Source organism: Arachis hypogaea, chromosome 9 (assembly GCF_003086295.3).
Source record: "Arachis hypogaea cultivar Tifrunner chromosome 9, arahy.Tifrunner.gnm2.J5K5, whole genome shotgun sequence".
NCBI lineage: Eukaryota > Viridiplantae > Streptophyta > Magnoliopsida > Fabales > Fabaceae > Arachis > Arachis hypogaea.
In genome coordinates, this window is record NC_092044.1 from 229,653 (window position 1) to 251,573 (window position 21,921).

General features: G+C 33.4%; 3 protein-coding genes across 6 annotated transcripts; 2 read left to right on the top strand and 1 right to left on the bottom strand.

The window, feature by feature from the left end:
* Positions 1–909: 909 nt before the first annotated feature.
* LOC112709678 (calcium-transporting ATPase 9, plasma membrane-type) lies at positions 910–14,117 on the top strand. 4 transcript variants are annotated; one of them, XM_025761574.3, is made up of 35 exons: positions 910–1,207; positions 1,301–1,420; positions 2,466–2,857; positions 3,786–3,902; positions 3,988–4,027; positions 4,277–4,389; positions 4,465–4,596; positions 4,686–4,775; positions 5,281–5,350; positions 5,605–5,675; positions 5,754–5,837; positions 5,918–5,995; positions 6,073–6,144; positions 6,529–6,612; positions 6,740–6,822; positions 6,935–7,043; positions 7,128–7,183; positions 7,276–7,318; positions 7,419–7,502; positions 8,110–8,247; positions 8,452–8,517; positions 8,605–8,703; positions 8,934–9,044; positions 9,357–9,524; positions 9,797–9,856; positions 10,076–10,240; positions 10,508–10,624; positions 10,841–10,939; positions 11,193–11,330; positions 11,806–11,906; positions 12,261–12,306; positions 12,418–12,549; positions 13,111–13,218; positions 13,304–13,395; positions 13,720–14,117. In XM_025761574.3, exons 3-35 carry the CDS (start codon positions 2,630–2,632, stop codon positions 13,859–13,861), a joined length of 3,336 nt encoding a protein of 1,111 aa, XP_025617359.1. In that variant the 5' UTR covers positions 910–1,207; positions 1,301–1,420; positions 2,466–2,629; the 3' UTR covers positions 13,862–14,117. The 4 variants fall into 4 exon arrangements, with proteins under 4 accessions (XP_025617359.1, XP_025617360.1, XP_025617361.1 ...); XM_025761575.3 differs by having other exon boundaries at positions 916–1,207; positions 2,527–2,857; XM_025761576.3 differs by having other exon boundaries at positions 916–1,207; positions 1,339–1,420.
* A 91-nt stretch (positions 14,118–14,208) lies between these two features.
* Positions 14,209–16,314, top strand: LOC112709680 (pentatricopeptide repeat-containing protein At1g07590, mitochondrial). Its single transcript, XM_025761578.3, has 2 exons — positions 14,209–14,852; positions 14,942–16,314. Exons 1-2 carry the CDS (start codon positions 14,367–14,369, stop codon positions 16,190–16,192), a joined length of 1,737 nt encoding a protein of 578 aa, XP_025617363.1. The 5' UTR covers positions 14,209–14,366; the 3' UTR covers positions 16,193–16,314.
* A 277-nt stretch (positions 16,315–16,591) lies between these two features.
* Positions 16,592–19,879, bottom strand: LOC112709681 (protein MANNAN SYNTHESIS-RELATED 1). The gene is made up of 6 exons (XM_025761579.3): positions 19,513–19,879; positions 18,758–18,890; positions 18,474–18,544; positions 18,111–18,196; positions 17,349–17,925; positions 16,592–17,233 (listed from the first exon to the last, which is right to left on the bottom strand). The coding sequence occupies exons 1-6, from the start codon at positions 19,615–19,617 to the stop codon at positions 16,955–16,957; spliced, it is 1,251 nt and encodes a 416-aa protein (XP_025617364.1). The 5' UTR covers positions 19,618–19,879; the 3' UTR covers positions 16,592–16,954.
* Positions 19,880–21,921: the final 2,042 nt, after the last annotated feature.

A 21,921-nucleotide genomic window follows, 5' to 3' on the forward strand; every position in this document is an offset into this window, starting at 1 on the left:
ACATTGTTTTTTTAAACCAAATTAACTCGATCCGTAAACACTCATAATTAAAAAAAATGACTAAAGTCTAAAAGCATACTTTTGAAATTACATGTAAATATGTAAATATCAGCAGAAAAAAAAAAGACTACATGTAATATCAACGTAAAAAATAGCATGTACAATGCAAGTATAACCTTTTTGGGTGACAATAAATAAGATAAGATAGAATTTGGATTCAATTCTAATTCTGCATGTGGTCAGTTGAGATTTTTATATAAATTTAATTTTATTTTATCTGCGATTTAAGAATATCTTAACTCTAATTTTATTTATTTTTTGACCTTATTTACGAATTATAAAAAAATATAATATTATTATATAATTTGATGATAATCTAAAATAAAATTGACTTTTATATAAAAAATATATTAAATTATTAATTAATAATTTTTTAATAACTAAAAATTTTTTATATTTAAGGAAAAGTCTTTGAATGTCTAATCTAATAATAGTCTAATCTTAATAATAAATAAACATTGAACTTAAATTATTAAAAAAAAATACTTATTTGCCGTAACAAGATATATACGTTTAATCAATTTAATAAAAAATTTCTAAACAATTGACATATATAATTAAGTGAATTTTCCAACTAAAAAATTCCATCTACTTTGTTTAGAGCAGTACGACAGTGAAAAACTAACTGCATGGGCACCTGCCAAAAGTCCAAATCAACAAAATAAAATATATATATATGGAAACTTTTAAAATAAATATACCAATATTTTAATAATTTTTAATTATTAATTTTAATTATAAAAAATATATAACATATATAATTAAAATTAATAATTAAAAATTATTGAAATATCGATGTATCGATATACTTAAAATTTTATAAATATATATATACATACATGCTTTGTTGGAATCACGACATGGGAAGTGGGAAATTTCCACGAAGTTTCCCATATTGTAATAGTAGGTGCGTACCCTTGGATTTCCATTGACACACACCAAGTTAAGGTCGTTGAAGTCAATCTTCTATAATCTCTATTACCTACATACAAAACCCAGAAAGTAAAAATAGGTTTTTCTCTTCCCACACACTTAAGAAAGAAGTAGTAAGAAGCTGCTAATAAGTGGTATCTGCAATGGGATCAGAGTCTCTTTCACTCAACACTCATCCACTTCTATTTCCAACTCCACACATCTTTTTCATACGGTATGTCGTATTATTATCATTATTTGGTTTTCTTATTTTAATTAGTTCCATTGCACATAAAATGATAATATTGATGAATATTAAAATGTATAGGAAGATGTGTCTTCTTCAATAATGTAAAGCTCTTTCAGATGATAGTTACACTACTTAGCATGGAAGTGGCAACTCGTCGATTTCATAGATATATTTTCTCATCATCTCATGCATCTTCAGGTAATCATTTTATATAAACTTTCTGAAATAATACAGGATCTGATCATAACATCGAAAATAGTAAGATTAAATCTATTTGTTCTTAAATAATTTAATATAAAAAGTTATTTTAAAAACAATATTTTTTTTATTGTATAAATGAGTTAGAAAAAGTCTAGGACCAGTATTTTTATTAAAATTTAAAAATTTGGCCAATACTTAACTTGTAAAAGATAAGTGAGTAATTTTATACTATTGGATGAAATCTTACACCATTAAAAACACCAATAATAATTAATTGATAGTTACAAATCACAAAATTGACAGGTTCTTAACACTTTTCAATGAGTTATATATATTTGTCACTGACTAGTACTCTTTTTTGTTATCCATATACAATATTGTCACTTTTTATGCAAATTTTATTATATTTTTAATAATTAAGAGTTTGATAATAATATACTATTATTTTCAAAATTAAACGTTAAATAACATTTCTTAAGGACCTTCTCTCCCTCCAAAAAATACTTACATTATTTACATTTTTTATATATCTTTTAAACATATATCAATTGAATGATAAATTGATAGATGAGTAGGTATACGCAAGTAGTTAGCATAACAACTGTGTCTGCATTGATCTTAATTATTAATGGTTGGAATTATTGTATGCTTTATTTGTACTTGCACAACGATCTCTACATTTAGAAGAGTTGAATTAATTAGATAATTTGTTTCCGATATAAACAGGCTAGTAATTAGTTATCAGTTATGAGTACTGGCACTTACCATAGTATATGTTGTATAATTCTATGTTTAGAAAGGAACGAGAGAAAAAGAATAGTAAAGCGATAATGAAAGTTTGTTGAGCGTCGACCAAAATATAACGTAACGCAGCGCCACTCTAGCATTGCCACCCAATAACAACTCATTTTCAGTCCTCATTTAATTATTAAATAATTGAAAATTTTATTACTAATTTTGCTGGTGAATTTTAATTTGTGAGCTCTGTGGTTTAGTGTTTGTTGCTAATAATAAAAATTAATTTATAATATTATTATTACAGTGTAATTGGCGTGTGTGCGTTTTGTGCGCGTGGGCCTTTTTTGTTTCCCACGCACGCGCAGTAATAAGCAGCATTTGAAAATTGAAAGAAAGCGTTGTTGCGGTTGTTGATGTTATCGGCTGGTTTTGGCATTCGCATTCGCATTCGCATTGGGATTTGCAAATATGACCAACGGCCACATAACCGTAACCGTCGACACCAGGCATTCTGACGCCACCGAACAGCGACGCATTCCTCCTCCTCCTCCTGCTGCTGCTGCTGCTTCCGCTGCCGTCAATCTCGACTATGACGACGACGACCACAACGACGACGACGATGTTGCAGATCCAAATGATCCTTTCGATATTCAACACACCAAGCATGCGCCCATCGAGACCCTCCGCCGTTGGAGAGTAAGCATCCTTTTCTCTTCTTCTCTTTTATTTTCTCTATTTTCTGTATATATTACGTAGCTCGTTAGTTCTGCAATGCGGCGTCCTTCTTGTTGTTGTGAGAGATCCATGCAATGCTCGAGATGTTTTGAGCTGAACGAGAGTTTCGTTCCGTTATTTTGCTGTTTGATTTGATATCTCTGTCATTTCGTTATAGCGATGCAAAGCTGATGATGTATCGAAAGGGTTGAATAAAATAGTAACGAGATATTGTTTTTTCTTGCTTCTAAGGAGAGGTTATAAATTAAGTGATTCCTAAAAGGTGAAGAAAAGCAATGTCTGACGTATCAGCTTTTTTATGTTGAAAAATTAAGATACAAATAAGGGAACGAAATAGATAATGATGCACGAACTTGAAGTATTATGTATTATATATATGTGCGAAGCAATATATGTACGGTGAAACTTATTTCGCATTTATTTCGATGAAGATGCGTTTTTCTTTTAGGAAAAGTCTAGGGGCCAGCAACTTTTGTATTTTCTGGCCAGCACTTAACCATCAAAACAAAAGTGATAGATCTCCCACCATTAGATATCATTAGATGTAATCTCACACCATTAAAAACACTATTGATGGCCAATTAATGGTTATAAAACACAAAAAATTGTTGGCCCCCTAGCATTCCTCTTTTCTTTTTCCCTTTTTTTTCCTCCCTTTAATATTTGATAAAAAGGATATATGAATGAATTATAATTGAATTTCTGGTTGGCAAGCAGCACTTAATACTCTAATGCAGTAGATTAAGTCATGGATTATTCACCAATTGAAGCCAGTTTAGACATTATTTTAATCACCGGATTGTGTTCAACTACTGTAATTTTATTAGAAATATTATTATAGTATAATGCTGTCTTTTGAGGAAGCTAATCTTGAGTTTCTCTCGTGCAGCAAGCAGCACTCGTGCTCAATGCATCAAGGCGCTTTAGATATACCTTGGACCTAAAAAAGGAAGAGGAGAGACAGCAAAAGAAAAGCTTGATTAGAGCCCATGCACAAGTCATAAGAGTAATGTTTTGAAATGGCAAAGATGTTTTCTATTGTTTCTAACCATATTTCACTTTTTTTAATCAATGGTTAATTGTTATATTAGGCAGCATTGCTTTTCAGATTGGCTGGTGAACGTGAATTAGGTATATTTTCTTTCAAACTTATGTACAGTTTCTTTTACTCTTTCACTCTTCAAAATTTAAAGATTTTGGTGACCATCTTTTGTTCCTCTATTAAGAAAGCAGTAATATGTTAACTGGCCACCATTGTACAGATTCAATTATTATCTGTTACAACCTTAAATACACATAACTGCATGTGATTTTTCCATCAGCTGTTTGAGTTACTTATTAGTTGTGACTAACCTTCAATTTATATTTTGAATTATCCAGTGGTAACAGCACCGACACCTGCACATCCAGTTGGTGACTTTGGAATTGGGCTCGAACAACTTTCTTCAGTTTCTAAGGAGCAGAACACTGCTGCTTTAGAAGAATATGGAGGGGCAAGTCTACAATATATTCTTTTGGCTATTTAAGTAATATCCTTTGCTAATATTATCCAGTGATATCTGGTTCAGGTCAAGGGCTTATCAAATTTATTAAGGTCAAATCTCGATAAAGGAATTAGTGGAGATGATGCTGATTTACTAAAAAGGAAAAATGCTTATGGAACTAACACATATCCTCGGAAAAAAGGAAGAAGCTTCTGGGTATAGTCTTTATGATTTTATCCTTCCTTTTTTTTTTTCCAAAAGAAATTTCAGTTGATGAATTAATTGTGAATTTGATTGATTTACAGAGGTTTTTATGGGAAGCATGGCAAGATCTAACTCTTATAATATTGATTATAGCAGCAGTTGTCTCATTGGTGCTTGGAATAAAAACAGAGGTGTGATTAAACTCTCATATTTTCAGATCATAATAGTAAATTGAGCATTGGTGACGAATGGTCTGTGCCTCTGTAGAAGGAAATGAAACTTAATTATGAGTCAGGAATTCCATATATCTTCTACACGAAGAAACTGATTCATCACCCTATGTTTTTGTCGAATGTGATGCAAAAATTGGGTTTATTAACGCATACAATTAATGCAACTTAAAAAGACGTGATGTTTCAATCAAATTAAAAAAATTAATAAAAGATGCGATTCTAGTTGTCTTTATGAAATCTATGTTCTGACATATTCTTGTCCTCAATCATTGAAGTATGCCACTAACCTGCCATACATTATAAAGTGAAGTGAATAATCTCTAGTTGATATTCGCTATATAAAAACAGTTTACTACATCCAGTTATCGTTCTTGTTGTATATAATGTTTCTTCCATTCCGTTGAAAGTATTATGACATTATCAGTATCTGAGGTTTATTCTTGCTTTCATTTATAACTGCTAGGGTTTGAGTGAAGGATGGTATGATGGGGGAAGCATTGCTTTTGCGGTTTTTCTGGTCATTGTAGTTACAGGTATTGTGTACAATCCTTATTTTCTTTTACAAGGTTGTTTTATTTTGTATTGGATGGAAAATCAAGAAAGCAATGAATTAAATCCAATCTAGAGTATGTCCACAAGAGAGTCACTTTGAGATTTGGATAAACTTTTGCTTTATGCTCTCTTTTCTTCCTTTCTTTTTGGTTTTTTGCCGATAGTAAAACAGGCTGTATATCGATTCAGTTCATTGCTGAATTTATGTGGTTGTATTTTCCTTTTTATCTGTCAGCTGTCAGTGATTATCGGCAATCTCTGCAGTTTAAGAATTTGAATGCAGAGAAACAAAATATACAGTTGGAGGTGTGTAACATTGTATTATTGTAACATAACTTCATTTGAAACCTTATCTATGATCACGTACTAATGAACTTGTTACAGGTCATGAGAGGTGGCAGAACAGTTAAATTGTCGATATTTGACATTGTTGTTGGTGATGTAGTACCGCTTAAAATAGGAGATCAGGTGAATTTGCATTCTATTTGAGTTTGTTGGGAAATTGAAGAGTTTCCTTTCTGCATTTCTTACTGTACTACTTTGCTCAGGTTCCTGCTGATGGAGTATTAATCACGGGTCATTCACTTGCCGTTGATGAATCCAGTATGACGGGTGAAAGCAAAATTGTATGTTTCTTGTACCTTCTAATCACGTAAATTATTGGTTTTTAGTTTATGACTTTTAAACAAATAGTGCTATGCAGGTTCACAAGGATCACAAATCACCCTTTTTGATGTCTGGTTGCAAAGTGGCTGATGGAGTTGGAGTTATGCTGGTATAATATATTATATCCTCTGATTGCTGGCGTAAAAATAATTGAATTTTGGTGCAAAAAGTATCCGTCTTATTAAAATGTTTTTAATTGAATAACCTAGATGTTAATAATCCCCCCCCCCCCCCCCCCCCGGGGGGAAAGGTGTAACTTTGATTTTTCATTTGTTAAAAATCTCTCCTTTAAAATTTAACTTTAGTTACCGGTTGTTTAGATAAGTTTGGGTGTCATTCTAATTCAATGAATTAAATTTTTGTTTCGTGTAAGAATTATTATCTTTTTATTAAATTAAATTATGTCTCTGTTGTTTTTGGTTGTTCTATCTCTGTTAAAAAGTATGTAGTATAATAACTGCAGTGGATTCACATTTTATACTGCCATCTGTAGGTAACTGGTGTTGGTATAAATACAGAGTGGGGATTGTTGATGGCAAGTATCTCAGAGGATAATGGAGAAGAGACTCCATTGCAGGTTCCACTCTGCTCCACCATCCCATTAGATAGAAAGAGAGAAAAGCTGTTACTTTAGCAAAACCTTAAAGAAATACTTGTTGATGTGTCAAAACTTAAACTACATCTGTTTTGTTGGCATGCAATAGGTACGTTTGAATGGAGTAGCAACTTTTATTGGTGTAGTTGGGCTTTCTGTGGCTGTTTTAGTGCTAGCAGTCCTCTTGGGCAGGTAATCTTGATTATTATTTGTTTTATTATTATTTTTAAACATTTAATACTGATAGCTCACTAAATAGGCTCAATGCCATCCCTGACTTACAATGTCATGGCTTGAATTCTAGATACTTTTCTGGCCATTCTACTGATGATGATGGAAACGTGGAATTTGTTGCTGGAAAAACTAAAGCAAGTACTGCAGTTGATGGCGTCATCAAAATTTTCACCATTGCAGTAAGTGCGAGTTTGAACTATTTCGTCCATCTTCTTCTTCAAACTTTTAGTAGTTTGAAACTAAATACGGAGCCATGCATGCAGGTTACCATTGTGGTTGTCGCAGTGCCTGAAGGTCTACCTTTGGCTGTTACCTTAACGTAAGCACATGTTGGTAGGTTATTTCTACGACATAGGTGTGATATTATTGTCTTATTTTAATCGTAGTTTTCTTTGTTGCTTTCTATTATAGCCTGGCATACTCAATGCGGAAAATGATGAGAGACAAAGCCCTGGTTAGTATTGTCTAATACCGCCACTATGATATCTTACTGTGCCAATATTTGATGTTTTTTAGAACATCTTTATTCTTTTCTAACCACTAAAGGTTTGCAGGTTCGGAGGCTGTCAGCCTGCGAAACTATGGGATCTGCGACAACAATATGCAGTGATAAGACAGGAACATTGACCTTAAATCAGGCAAGATCCATATATAAATCCCTGAGTAAATTAAAAATTACATATTGCAAATGAATCAAATCTTCAGAAAAGTTATTTAATATATACAACCAATCTTCTATTTAGTTGAGGCGGTTTTGGTTTCAAAACACTTTTGTCATTACAGCTCTACCAAAATTTTCAGTCCACTTGTGGTGTCTGTACTGCTTTCCATCTTTCCATGCTTAATTTGATTTCATACTCTGATTCCATTGTCCTTTACAAATTGCTGGCTGTTATATTTACAAGGGAAGGATTTATTTATTAAGGATAATATGGAGAAATAGAAGAGAACTCATAACATATCAGTAATTCTACTAGTAGCTTCATCTGTCCTGTTGTTGTCTTGTTGAGATGTGTTCATGTTTTTGTAATAGACATTGTCTATCAAAGGTTTTACAATTTTCCCGTCGACAGGAAAAAAAAGGTTTAAACATATTTGTAACATGTCTACTATTTCATTCCTCCTAATTCCTATGTGTGTGTGTGTGTGTTAAAATCCATCAGTTATCCTTCTCAAAGAATAAAATAAATAGAAGAATCCTTGAGTTATTGTGGTTTGATAATAACTTATTTTGTTTCGTTACAGATGACTGTAGTTGAGGCATATGTTGGAAGGAACAAATTAAATCCACCAGATGACTCATCAAAGTTAAATCCGGAAGTTTTATCCTTGATAAACGAGGGCATTGCCCAGAATACTACTGGAAATGTTTTTGTGCCTAAGGTTTGCCTTCGAACATAATTTAATAAGTGTTTCTAGGATTCCATTTTATGTTGTATAGTTTGGTGCTAATTTATGTGCTCTGCTAATAACAGTATCTTGTGATTCTTCAAGTTGAAAACTTCTTACAGCTTAGACATAATTGTTGATGTCGAGTCATTTAATATTTATTAACCATTACATTTGTGACTGAATTTGGTTTGGTAGGAAGGAGGAGAGGCAGAGATTTCAGGATCTCCTACAGAGAAGGCAATTCTTTCATGGGCAGTAAAGGTACCTTTGCTGTTTTTCCTCTATTATTATTATTGCTCTTCCACGCCTTCCCTCTATTGATTGAAGCTCAACTCGTACATATTGCAGTTGGGTATGAATTTTAGTCTTCTCAGATCAAATACGACAGTTCTCCATGTCTTCCCCTTTAATTCCGAGAAAAAAAGAGGCGGTGTTGCTGTGAAGCTGGTGAGAATTTGATATATTTGTTTGCCATTCATTGTACTTTTGAACTAGTATCAGAGTATGCATCCCTTTAGCTTTTGATGATTAACTTTGCTCGTGAATGAAATGAAGTTATAAAAGTGAAAGTGTTTTCTTTGTTATTATGGTCATATCACGTGCCCGGGATACTTAATTCTTTTATTGATTCATTATATTAATTTTCATCCATCATTTCTTTGGTAATATCTTGATAGGAGGGCTCTGGAGTACATATACATTGGAAAGGAGCTGCAGAAATACTTCTTGGAGCATGTACGCAATATCTTGATTCAGATGGTCATTTGCAATCCATTGAGGGAGAGCAGGTTAGCAGCAATTTCAAGTACTGAGATGAAAATAACTGAAATGAACATTGGAGATAAGGAAAAAAAAAAAATCTTTTGATGGATCGGTATCAATATTTAAGAAACATGGAACGTGATTACCACTAAAATCACCTTATTCTTATCAATTCGATTAGAATGTTGTTTGAAGCAACTTACTCTATGCCAAAGTTTGCAAAATCAGCTAACGTAACAACTGATAATATTTCACAAAGTATAGCAATTGAAAGCAGTTGATAATTTTTCTTTTTCAGCATCTTCCAAGTTGATTAATTATTGTAAAACTTCTTTCAGGTAGCTTTCAAGGAGGCGATTGATAACATGGCTGCTCGCAGCTTGCGTTGTGTTGCCATTGCTTACAGATCATATGAATTAGACAAAGTTCCATCTAATGAAGATGATTTGGAGCAATGGTCGTTACCAGAAAATGATCTTGTTTTGCTTGCTATTGTTGGAATAAAGGTAAAATTCAAGGATAAGTTTTCCTGTCAGTGTTAAACACTTAAACTTGATTGTGTCCGATAAATTTAATATTCATAAGTATTGTTTTAAAAGCTCAAGGCTCTGGGGATGTGTATCTCGTAAATGTATTACGAGATTTGATTTATTTATTTATATTTTTCTGGATGCACTTCGAAATATTTTTTATTATTTGAATGTTGTACTTGGTCCTTATGATATCAAATTAACTCGGTCTATCCTTCATCTAAGCTAAAACTATTCTGTATCTTTAGGATCCTTGTCGCCCTGGTGTCAAAGAAGCAGTGGAACTATGCACTAAAGCTGGTGTCAAGGTAATATATCATTTTGAAGTTTGATGCGTATAGTTTTCATATTGATTAATCAAGGCTCAATTTAATATCTTCATGTTTAGATAGTAGCTAACATGAGAAATTAATTAGTGAGTCTGTTGGGACATGGTTTCAGACTTTATCCCAGCATTAGTGTTAGTTTTACTCCAAAATGTAATAAAAGGAAACACACATCTTACACAATGAAGTATGAATTCACAGGTACGCATGGTTACCGGAGACAACCTTCAAACAGCAAGGGCAATAGCTTTGGAGTGTGGGATACTTACTTCAAATGAGGAAGCTGTTGAACCAGTTATAATTGAAGGGAAGAAATTCCGTGCACTAAGCGAAAAAGAAAGGGAACAGATTGCTAAGAAAATAGCGGTATTCTTTGATACTTTATTCCTTTTCTCTTTTAAAAAATCGTGTACATTAGAGACAAATATTCAAGAAAGGAATTTCCACCACCAGCAACAACAATTAAAGTCTTATTCCACTAAATGAAATCGGTTACAAAGATCAGACAAAATCATAGTACTCTATCCTACTGTATGAAAGAATTTTATTCTTCCATTAATATTCTTAAATGAAGGAATGCTGTCCAAGTTCGTTATATATTTTCTGATTGTGATTATCATAATATATATACAGGTCATGGGGAGGTCTTCTCCTAATGACAAGCTTTTGCTTGTGCAAGCTCTACGTAAAGGAGGTGAAGTTGTTGCCGTCACAGGAGATGGAACCAATGATGCCCCTGCACTTCACGAGGTCTGTCTTATTCCTTAGTTTCATCCATATAACATTCTAGGATATAGATTCTTGCAATTATTATAGGTGTTCTGGCTAGTTGGTGTTCAAGTTTAACTTCTGTCTTTGGGCCATCATTATTTGATTACACAGTCATGGTCCATTTTCCATGAATTTAAATTAGTTTCCTTATAAATTTGTATAGTTGATCTTGTTTTTTATTATTTTGTATTTTAGGCAGATATTGGTCTTTCTATGGGCATCCAAGGAACTGAAGTTGCAAAAGAAAGCTCAGATATTATAATCCTGGATGATAACTTTGCGTCAGTAGTAAAGGTAAGTGTTTTATTTATTGGATTGAACATCTATTATATATAACATGTCCATTAGTATTGGTTTACCACAGTTTGCTTTTGGCCCTTTAGGCATAAATATAATTCACCATAAAGTTTTGCTTACCATGGCTAAGAAACATGGCAATTTTGCTGATGCACTGGGACAATTAGAATTTGACTTAACGGGAAATTTATTCCACTAAGACAGTAGGTGGATTGGTCCAATGCTAAGAACTCCTTTTCACCCTGTGTAGGTTGTCCGGTGGGGACGTTCTGTTTATGCAAATATTCAGAAATTCATCCAGTTCCAGCTTACTGTTAATGTTGCTGCTCTTGTAATTAATGTTGTTGCAGCAATATCCTCTGGTGATGTTCCTTTGAATGCAGTACAGGTAACCTACTCTATCTCTCTTATCTCTCTATGACTCTATCTCTCTTCTGTCGGGCGTAATATTATTTTGACTCAACAATTCAACATCTACTTTAGACTCTAAAGCAAGATAAACAGATGAATAATTGTTTGCGCATGCTGATGGGATAACTTCCTGAATCTTGAGTGTTGTGACATACATAAAAATATCAAATCATGTAAGACACTAGTTGCCAGTGTATGGGAGAAGATGCTGTCTAATTTGTTTACGCTAAAAAGCCACCAAAAGCAAAACTCTACATGATTTACGATCGTAGTTCAGATTTTTCTTTTGGTTGGCTACTTTTCTGGCTTCAACTTAAAAATTCACGTGTCAGCGTTTAGCATTAAAACCCACGAGCTGGTCAACTGGCTGTATTACATATACTGCATGCATCACGGCTGAATTAAAGATGTATGTGTTGGTTTTTGATGTACATTCTTTTTGGTACATACAGCTTCTGTGGGTCAACCTTATCATGGACACACTTGGGGCGCTTGCACTGGCCACTGAACCACCAACGGACAGCCTTATGCGCAGAGCACCTGTTGGGCGAAGGTTTGTATATGTTTTGATTGGTTGGTTTTCTCATGAAGAGTAGTCTAATACTCCATTTTATGTTTTTCACTTTTTTGGCTTTTTTGCTACAATATTCAGATACATCATTTAAAAAATTGTACCAAAAAGTAATGCCAGATAAAAGGATATGAAGAATATTTGTTTAACGTATTCTTGCGGCATAAGTAATGCACTGAGCGGGCGCTTAAGTGCATACATACATATGCGCCTTCTATTTATTTGATTTTAGTTGTAATATATATCATGACGAATTCAAGGATGCTTTAGGGGGACAAAAAGAATATCAATCTAGTGCTCTATATTATTTTATCATGGCCTTATGTTGTCTTTCAGGGAACCTCTTATAACGAATGTCATGTGGAGAAACTTGGTTGTACAGGTAATTGTTTTTCTTAATTTTTAATTTTTATTTATTTTTTGTTTGGTGTTGTAAGAGACTTCTTGTAGTTCCTAATCATATATCCTCTAATGGCATTACTTGTCATCACAGGCTGTCTATCAAGTTACTGTTCTTCTTGTTCTGAACTTTGCTGGTGAAAGTTTCATACCTAAGCAAGAAACTAAATCCCTTGACAGTCAAACCAAGAACACGTTAATATTCAATGCATTCGTCCTGTGCCAAGTAAGTAGATTTTAAAAGTGAGAATGGTGTGTATAACTTAATTTTGATGTACTCATTTAGTATCTAACTCCATTCGATAATAATGAGATCCAAATTAAATACACCAAATTCTATCACTATTTTTATAAAATCTAAATATAAAAATTTGTGTTGTTTCTTTTGTCAATGTGAAGGTTCAATTTTTTTAAATTTACTTATATGTTAAAATATATAATTGTTAATTGATCATAATAAATGTTGGTAAATATAACATAATATAAAATATAAGGAATTATTAAATCTTTTAACAAGCGTAATAATTATAAGTCTCAACTATCTACTCTACTAGAAAGAAACATTAATTTAAAAACTTGAAGAAACCATATACTCTACTAGAAAAAGTCTACATAAGTGTCGTGTGCAGTATTTATCAAGTGTAAATAATTTCTAAAACCTTTTAGAAAGAAAAAAAAAAAAAGTAAAAGAAACTATGCTGGTGGTCGGTTAAAAATGACCGCACTGCATATAATGTAGACATAAGCATCCTTGCTGGTGACAAATTAAATGTTTTTCAACTTACAGATATTCAACGAGTTCAATGCTCGGAAACCAGAAGGAATGAATGTATTCCAAGGGGTGACTAAGAACCGTCTATTCATGGGAATTGTTGGAATGACCTTTATCCTTCAGGTTAACAGCCATCATTTTGTTATTTTAATGATTAATTTGTCAACACTTGCATGTTTTTCTCACATTATCGTACTTAAAACCGTAGATAATTATCATCGAGTTCCTTGGAAAGTTCACCAAAACAGTGAAACTTGATTGGAAGCTGTGGATTGCTTCTCTTGTTATTGGCATTGTCAGGTTAGTTTACTCATCCTGCAGTAATTTCTGATTATAATAGTTATGGAAACTTTGCAACACATTTTAGTACTCTTATGGAGACTGTTCATGACCCAGATTAGCCGAAAACTCGGTCTGGTCTAAAATTTTTGGAATCAATTATATTTAAGTAAACAATTTTTGCATGCAATATTTTGGTCGCGTCTGGGTTATAGTACTAGTTGGTTTAATCCTACCTCTGAAAACATTCAAGCGCAAAAAATTATGCATGTGCTAAAAAATATTAAAGTGGAGAATTCCCTTTGTGGGACAAAGTCATAACGAGTGCTTTTGCCAATCACACAGCTGGCCTCTTGCTGTTGCCGGAAAACTCATTCCGGTTCCCAAAACACCATTGTCACGCTGCTTAGCCAAGCCACTTAGAAGATGGAGAAGGTCTCGCGCACAAAGTCAACTGAACACCCCCAGCACTAATTTTTCACGTTAAGCTAACTCCTGACAAGAAAAGCAACTATACTTCAGCATTACTACTAATTAATCCCTCCTTGTATTTTCAATGTGTTTAACTGTATATTAAATGTATCATTAGCCATCATCATTTCACAATGTCCCGAAGAGATTGAAACGCAAGTATGGCAACGATTTAAAGTGTTGTGCCTTTTCCTTTTCTAATACTTATGGGTGAAGATGTACATTATAACATTTCTAGATAATGTTAGAATTACTAGCTGCTAGTTCATGAATATTTTGTGCCGTCATGTCCATGAAGCGATCCGTTAGCCCAAGAAAGAAAAAGAAAACGGGTATTTGTACATCAGCCATTCACATTCATCCATCGTGCCCTCAATCGGTATTATAAAATTGAGATGTATAAAATTAAATTAAACCCAATTCACATTCATCCATCTTTTTTGGTTTTTAGCATCACAATTCCTATAATTGCCTACCGAAATACAATCGCTTTAAAATACATGTAACTTAAACTTGCAAATATGAAATACAAACGCCGGGATGGAATTAATAAACCTATCGAATATTTATTGATAAATCCATCCAATTTACCGAATAAAACTACCTATTTCGTTATGGCGTGTTACTCACTTGCAAGTCCAAAAAATAAGAAAGGAAAGGAAATTCTCATAACGTGCTGTTCATTTGTTCAATTCTGTTGGGCGAGGGAAGAAAAGAAAAACATGCTGCGACGCAGGTTTATTGAGGCAATGCGTCGAGCACCTTCTGCCCACCTCCGTTTCAGATTCCTTTGCACCCAATCACCGCGAGAGTTCTCCGAAAGCGATTCCGAGAGCCCTCAGAACTCAGAGAGCTTGTCTAGAAGGATCGAGAAGCTTCGGAAAGGGGAGGCTGTTGGGTCTGCCTTCCGCACTTGGATGGGCGATGGATTCCCCGTTCACAGAGGCCATGTCTTCCACGCCATCAACCGTCTTCGCAAGCTCAACATGAACAAACGCGCACTTGAGGTAACAACCAATCATTATTGCTTCCAAAAATGTGATTTTTACTTCCAAAAACCTTCCCTTAAGTTGAACTCATGTTACAATTATTGTAGGTGATGGAATGGGTGATCCGAGAGAGGCCCTATAGGCCTAGGGAACTTGATTACTCTTATCTTGTCGAATTCACAATTAAGCTTCATGGGATTGAACATGGTGAGAAGCTCTTCCCTCGAATTCCACCTGAGTTTCAGAATGAGTTGCTATACAACAATCTGGTCATTGCAATGCTGGATAAAGGTGTCATAAGGCTTTCACTTGACTACATGAAGAAAATGAGGGAGCTGGCTTATCCCATCTCACATTTGGTCTTCAACCGCCTCATAATCCTGCATTCCTCTCCCTCCAGGAAGAAGTTGATTCCGAAATTGCTCACGCAGATGAAGGCAGATAAGGTCACCCCCCACGTGTCCACCTACAATATTCTGATGAAAATAGAAGCCAATGAACATGATCTTGAAGCCTTGGTAAAGGTCTTTGCTCAGATGAAGAAGGCACAGGTTGAACCCAACGAGATCTCTTACTGCATTTTAGCTATTGCTCATGCAGTGGCAAGGCTGTATACTGCAACTGAAGCATATGTTCAAGCTGTGGAAAAGTCTATTACAGGGAACAATTGGTCAACATTCGATGTTCTACTTGTATTGTATGGATATTTGGGGAGCCCAAAGGAGCTAGAAAGAGTTTGGGGAATCATTCAGGAACTCCCCTTGGTTAGATCGAAAAGTTACATGTTAGCTATTGAAGCATTTGGTAGAATCGGACATCTGAACCGTGCTGAAGAACTTTGGTTAGAAATGGAAACTAGAAAAGGGTTGAAATCCGTAGAGCAATTCAATTCGATGATGTCTGTATATTGCAAGCATGGATTGGTTGATAAAGCAACTAGGTTGTATAGAAACATGAAGGCAAATGGGTGCAAACCAAATGCAATAACTTATCGTCAACTTGCTCTGGGTTGCTTGAAATCTGGTTTGATAGAGCAAGGTTTAAAGACATTAGACTTGGGCATGGGGATGAAAATTAGTAAGAGGGTTAGAAATTCAACCCCATGGTTGGAGACCACCCTTTCAATTGTTGAGATTTTTGCAGAGAAAGGTGATGTTGAAAATGCTGAGAGATTGTTTGAAGAATTTCACAAGGCTAAGTATTGTAGGTATACTTTTGTATATAATACCCTTATTAAGGCTTATGTAAAAGCCAAGATTTATGATCCAAATTTTTTAAGAAGGATGATCCTCGGAGGAGCTAGGCCAGATGCTGAAACTTATAGTCTCTTGAAAGTTGCTGAGCAGTTTAGGACCTGATTTTGATTATTAATTCTTGAAAAAGTAGTGTATCTTTTTGTTGTAATTGTTTATAAGTTACAAGTATATTGTATTGAGTACGGCACAAAAGTTAATAAGATGGAAGAGATATTATTAGAGAACATCTAGCATTGTTTGAGGAAGCGCCTTTTGTTTAATTCTCTAATACTCTCTTTGTTATATATTGATAAGTCATTTTCTTTTTAATATATTAACAAATGAATGTATCTAATTGTAACTTATATTCACATCCATTGATTTACAACTATACTGAAATTATCCATAAAAAATAGAGAATATAAGATAATCATGGTTTGATTGATTTGATATGTGCTAATATATAGGTAATAACCCGAAACAAAAATGTAAGAAAATATATCATACATATGCACTAAGATATCCATCCAAAAACATATTATCAACTTCGTCTCTATTTTGTAAACAAAAATTATTGCTTCAGTTTCACCAATTATGAAAAATAACTTATGAGGCAAGCATTATTTTACAGATACCATGAACTGAAAGCCCTGTGTACACATTAAATAAAAATAACTCCAGTCTTGTGAACACCTCTCTCCCATTTTTTGGTGAAAGCTCAAAACAATTTAGAAGCAAAAAAGAAAAGGAAAAGGAAAAAAAGAACCTTAAGCCCTTAACGCTTAATACTCCCTAATGAGTAGTTTTGGAAAGCAACAAGACCTTTTGAAGGTTTCTGATATAACATTTTTGTTACCAGCTTCTTCAAATGTCTTCACTGGAAAACTAGCAGTAACAAGAATAGGCAAAATGGTTCTTCTTGGATACATATGGAGACAGGAAATTGGAGGCAGAAGCAGATGAATCTTGAATATCAGCTGGAACCAATATCTGAGTTTTACCAGCACCAATTCTCTTACCAGCTACATTTGCATACAATAGACCCGAGATTGCTGGTACGAAAACATCACTTTGAGAACTTATATAGAAGTCGATCACCTTCTCCAATTCAGAATCTTGAGAATCTAAGAACTTTGTCTTCTTATCCGCGGGCATTATGGCTTTCTGCAACAGTTCAGAGAGAGCTTTTTAAATTCCAAGTAAAAAATTCGAGCACTTCCGCAATTCAATCAAAGAAGAATTGTGTTTAGAGGAGTTTAAGGAAGAATGATAGTCACACCTTTGTATATGTTTTAGGAAACAAATCCTTCAGAGAATCAAGGCTGCTATCCCACCTTGATTCAGTCACATAAATTGTGGTATCCTTGTTGAAACCAATTTTCCTCAAGAACACCGCGATTTCTTGTGCATTGTAGCAGCTCTTTTCTCCATCATTATCAGGTCGGCAACCCTTCTTATCCAACATCTCAACCCTCAAATCTACAGCAATAAATTGGCCGTCTGTCTTCCGGCTTAAAGTTTTAAGTCTTTCGACCATTGAGTCAACAAGGTCACGAATTTCCGGCTGCAACTCTAAACTTCCAAACATTGCTAAGCAAGCAACAGAATCAGTGTCACCTTTTTTCCCTGCCTTTCTCATGTTTATTGTAGGGAAATAAGTTGCAAGCCTTATATTTCCCTTTGACCTGTAAATTGGTTCAACATGTGTAGCTATATAGTCTTCTGTAACCCGGTTAGGGACCTTTACCACAGCAATGTTCTTTGTTGATATTTGATCAGGAAGATTCTTTACCACGGCGACAACTCCCTCCATGCTTCTCATGAATACATCAAGATCATAAATGTCCTCAAAGTTCCTGTGCCATATATTATATTAGCCTTGAATGACAAATCAGAAAATTGCAGCTCATTTAATCGATCATTTCTCAAATTTTAAACCATAAACTTGGCCAGCATGACTCAGAAAATTGGTAAACAATTTCCTCCCTGCTCATTTCTTATATCCTAATCTCTTAGAAAATGGAAGTCAGCACTAACTAACCTCTTGTCACCCGGTTGGCTTCCTCGGATGTCAGGGATCACTAGGGTTGCCCCAAGACTTCTGGCAACAATCACTGCATCTGCTATCTGAACAATGCAATACCACAAAATTACGAAATCATAATAACAGAACAGCAAAACCATCATTCATAGTATATGGTGTAATATTGTACATTATTTTACCATTTAATTGCTAAAATCATACACAAAAATGTCAATCTTTGTTTTGGTAGGGAAGAGAGTTCATTATAAAAGGGATAATATTGCTGACATTTAACAAATTCATGCACATGTTTACACATTACTGATACAAAATCGCCTCCTCAACAAGTTAAACAAAATGCTTGAACGATTGAAATGGTACCTGAGATATATGGTACTCCGGCCCATTTGTTAATGAAAAAGTAACATACCCCTCACTCTGCACCCCCATATCTGCCAACCATTTTCAAAACATGAATCAACAAGGACATAAAGATTGAGGCCATGTTTACATGCTAATTAATACTCATTTTGCTCCAGCTAAAATCGATTTACTAATATACAAAATCTCCAAAGTAACATATATTTTGGAGTAGAGCGGGTCGAATACATGATAAATGATACAAGTTCCTAAATAACTTGCTAGTCTTTAGAATCAAACCTTACCAGACGGTTTAACCCAACATGCTTTTAGCTCATCGGCATCTCCCTTATAAAGACCTAAATTCTTTCTTACATGAGTTCCATCGAACTTTCCACTTTCGAAGCTGACTTCATCCGTTACTCCGGGAAGTTTGTCCTTGCAAATCAAATATAACATCAACAATAAATGAATAAATAGATTGTAGTTATGATTAAATCATTGTGTGCTACTTAACTTCAGAATCCAATAAATGATTAATCCACATCCCAAAAGCTACTTAGCTTTAAGTTCAGCTGATGTGAATTCAATTCACAATTTTATTGGAAACATTATCTCCCTTAATAGTCAAACATTGTCTCCTAGTTTTAAAACTAAGGATCTACCTTATCCACAAGCTAAGCAATGTTGTATATATACACAAATGTGTTCAAATTTCACTTAATCCCTTTTTCAGCTCAGATCCTCAGCTATTCATTTCACAGTAACTTAGTAGCAGATGGATTAGTATATATGGATTGCTAGCTCTACAATACAACCATAAAATCTGTGAATTCTTTGAGTAAAGATGAAAAGCGGAAAAGCAAAAAGATAAAGAGAAAACAAGTTCCCTTCAACTTCATGCTTCAGAATGAGTGTGCACATTAGATAAAAGGATAAAAAAGATGATAGCTTTAGCACACAAAGAACACCCCACCCCCCCCCCCCCAAAAAAAACAGAAAAAAAAGTTTTTTTTTGAACAATTTTTGGCAAAAGGTGAGAGATAAGAGATATTCTTACTTGAACAGCATCAAAATGGTCTCTTTTGATCATATGAATGAGCATAACAAACATAGCAAGGGTGAGAATACCAGCCACCACTTGCCTCAAATCCACACCAAACATGTCTGTGTTTTGGATCTTTGCAGTGGAAGATTTAGTTCAGAAGAGGAATGTGAGAATGAAGAAGAAGATATTTGGCAGCAAAAATTGAAGCTTTAACAAGAAAGAGGAGTGAGAGAGAAACAGAAAGAAACCCACCCCCCAAGTTGGTGTGATTTGCAGTGCTGTCTTCTTACAACTTACACACCACCGACACTTCTCACAACATTATGTGCTTCCTAGATTTAACTAACATAATAAAAGTACAAAACCAAATTGTTTAGTTGGGTTTGAACTCATTTGTCCGCTTAACCAGTTACAAAATTTTAAATCAATTTTAAATCTTATATTTTATACGTAATAATTTATTGGTCAATAATAAATTTTTTAAATAAAATTTAAATATATAACAAATTAAAAATGTTGATAAATTTAATTTTTCAATTTAACAGGCAGTTACAAAAATTTACAGGTTAACTTTTGAACTATACAAACAATTACTTCTTTTATATCTTCATTTTCTTTCTATTTAAAAACTAATTATATATCTTACAAAAATGTCTAAATACATTAATGATTTTAGTTCATGAATTTGTTCAAATGAACTTTATTTTGGACGGAAGGAAGCATTATACATTTTATTTTTCGCCCTTTAATTTAGATTGTCTTAATTTTATTATCTTTATAGAAAAAATGTTAAGTGTATTGAGAATACTAGTATTTTAGTTATTTTAACCGTTGATTTTAATTAATATATATTATATATATCTTTTATAATTTAGATCAACGATTAAAACAAACACTAATATTTTCGGTACGCTTAAAATTCTTTCTATATTATATACATTAGAATTTTACTGGATCTAGAAAAAGAAAAAGAAAAAAGTGGTTAGATAACATGTCTTTGTATAAAGAATAAAAAATAAAAAAAAAAATTGGATAACATGTTGAGAATAAGAGCCGTTGATAAAAACAAATGGACAATTCTGGACAGTTATCATTCATCCCAATTTTCAAGCTCCAGATCCTAAACACGTAGCCACAAATTCAAAAACATCATTTTTTTTAATTGATTGAAAAATGACAATTTGAAATCTACAATTCATAATAAAAATCTTACTAACAAAAAATTACAGTAATACTCCTATGCTTCAATAATTCAAACATTGATACATATACGACCAAACATATAAAAAGGGAATAATATTCTTTCTTTTCCTTTTTGTTTATATTATTGTCATTTGTTGATATTACATTGTTATGTAGCATGTGGGTGTATAATTCCAATTTTAGATTGATTCATATTTTACTTACGATTCATAATTTATAATTTCTATGTAACATAATTCGAATTATACTATTAGTAATTTGAAATTAGCCAATTTAAATTACTATAGATTACGTGTGTAATTCGAATCAACTTGATTCGACTTAGTGTTTGTGTGTAATTTGAATTAGCGTGATTCGAATTACATTAAATGTATAATTCGAATTACATAAAAATATGTATCTGATTCATTTATGAATCATTTTTTTTTGTTGATTTGTGAAATTTTGATGTTTTATTGGCTTATATGAAACATTTATCCTTTTTTTGTATATTTTTTTTACTATTTTAACAGCCTACAAAGTACAAATAATTACTAGCTAGTTAGTGGTATAAAGTAGGGGTGTTCATGACCCAGACCGATTCGACCCAGCTCCAAATCTTTTAGGGACTAATTTGGTGTGATTTTATTGGGTTTAGGGTCGGATAAGGGTCTCAAAAATAGACCCGGTCATTATTTCGAGTCAGGTCCGGACCATAGCTCAGGTCACTCGAACTCGACCCGGTGGCTCGGTTATCATACACAATTTATATTTTATGTTATTAGTGATGGATTATGGCTATTCTTATGTGAAATTTAAGTATTGTAAACCTTAATATTTTATGTTATTAGTCATTATAAGACTATAAGTTAATGTTTTATGTTTAAAATGCATAAGACTTTAGACTAATGCATAATATTGTATTATTTGTATTGATTTAAATATTTGGTGCTATTAGACAATATTAGTATTGATTGTGGTTATGCTTTAATTTTAGAGAATGGTTGGTTCTTATTATATTTTTCTAAGTGAATTTTACCATGTCAAATAATAGTTGGAGTCTTGAAAATTTAGATATTTTCACATGCTGGCTTACAAGGAGATAATGTTAACGACCCGGTTTTCACCCGATTTTTTATTCGGTATAATCGTGGCTCGAAAGTGTGTAAATTTCATCGAATCTACAGTCGGATTTGAGTCTAACAAATAGACCTGATATATATTTCGAATTTATGTCAC

Coding starts and splice junctions, on each gene's coding strand:
- LOC112709678 (XM_025761574.3), top strand. CDS start 2,630: ATGACCAACGGCCACATAACCGTAACCGTCGACACCAGGCATTCTGAC. Junction 3,903..3,987: donor CCCATGCACAAGTCATAAGA/GTAATGTTTTGA, acceptor TTGTTATATTAG/GCAGCATTGCTTTTCAGATT. Junction 7,503..8,109: donor GAACATTGACCTTAAATCAG/GCAAGATCCATA, acceptor GTTTCGTTACAG/ATGACTGTAGTTGAGGCATA.
- LOC112709681 (XM_025761579.3), bottom strand. CDS start 19,617: ATGTTTGGTGTGGATTTGAGGCAAGTGGTGGCTGGTATTCTCACCCTT. Junction 18,197..18,473: donor CGGAGTACCATATATCTCAG/GTACCATTTCAA, acceptor TGCATTGTTCAG/ATAGCAGATGCAGTGATTGT. Junction 17,926..18,110: donor AGCCAACCGGGTGACAAGAG/GTTAGTTAGTGC, acceptor TATATGGCACAG/GAACTTTGAGGACATTTATG.
- LOC112709680 (XM_025761578.3), top strand. CDS start 14,367: ATGAAATACAAACGCCGGGATGGAATTAATAAACCTATCGAATATTTA. Junction 14,853..14,941: donor TGAACAAACGCGCACTTGAG/GTAACAACCAAT, acceptor CAATTATTGTAG/GTGATGGAATGGGTGATCCG.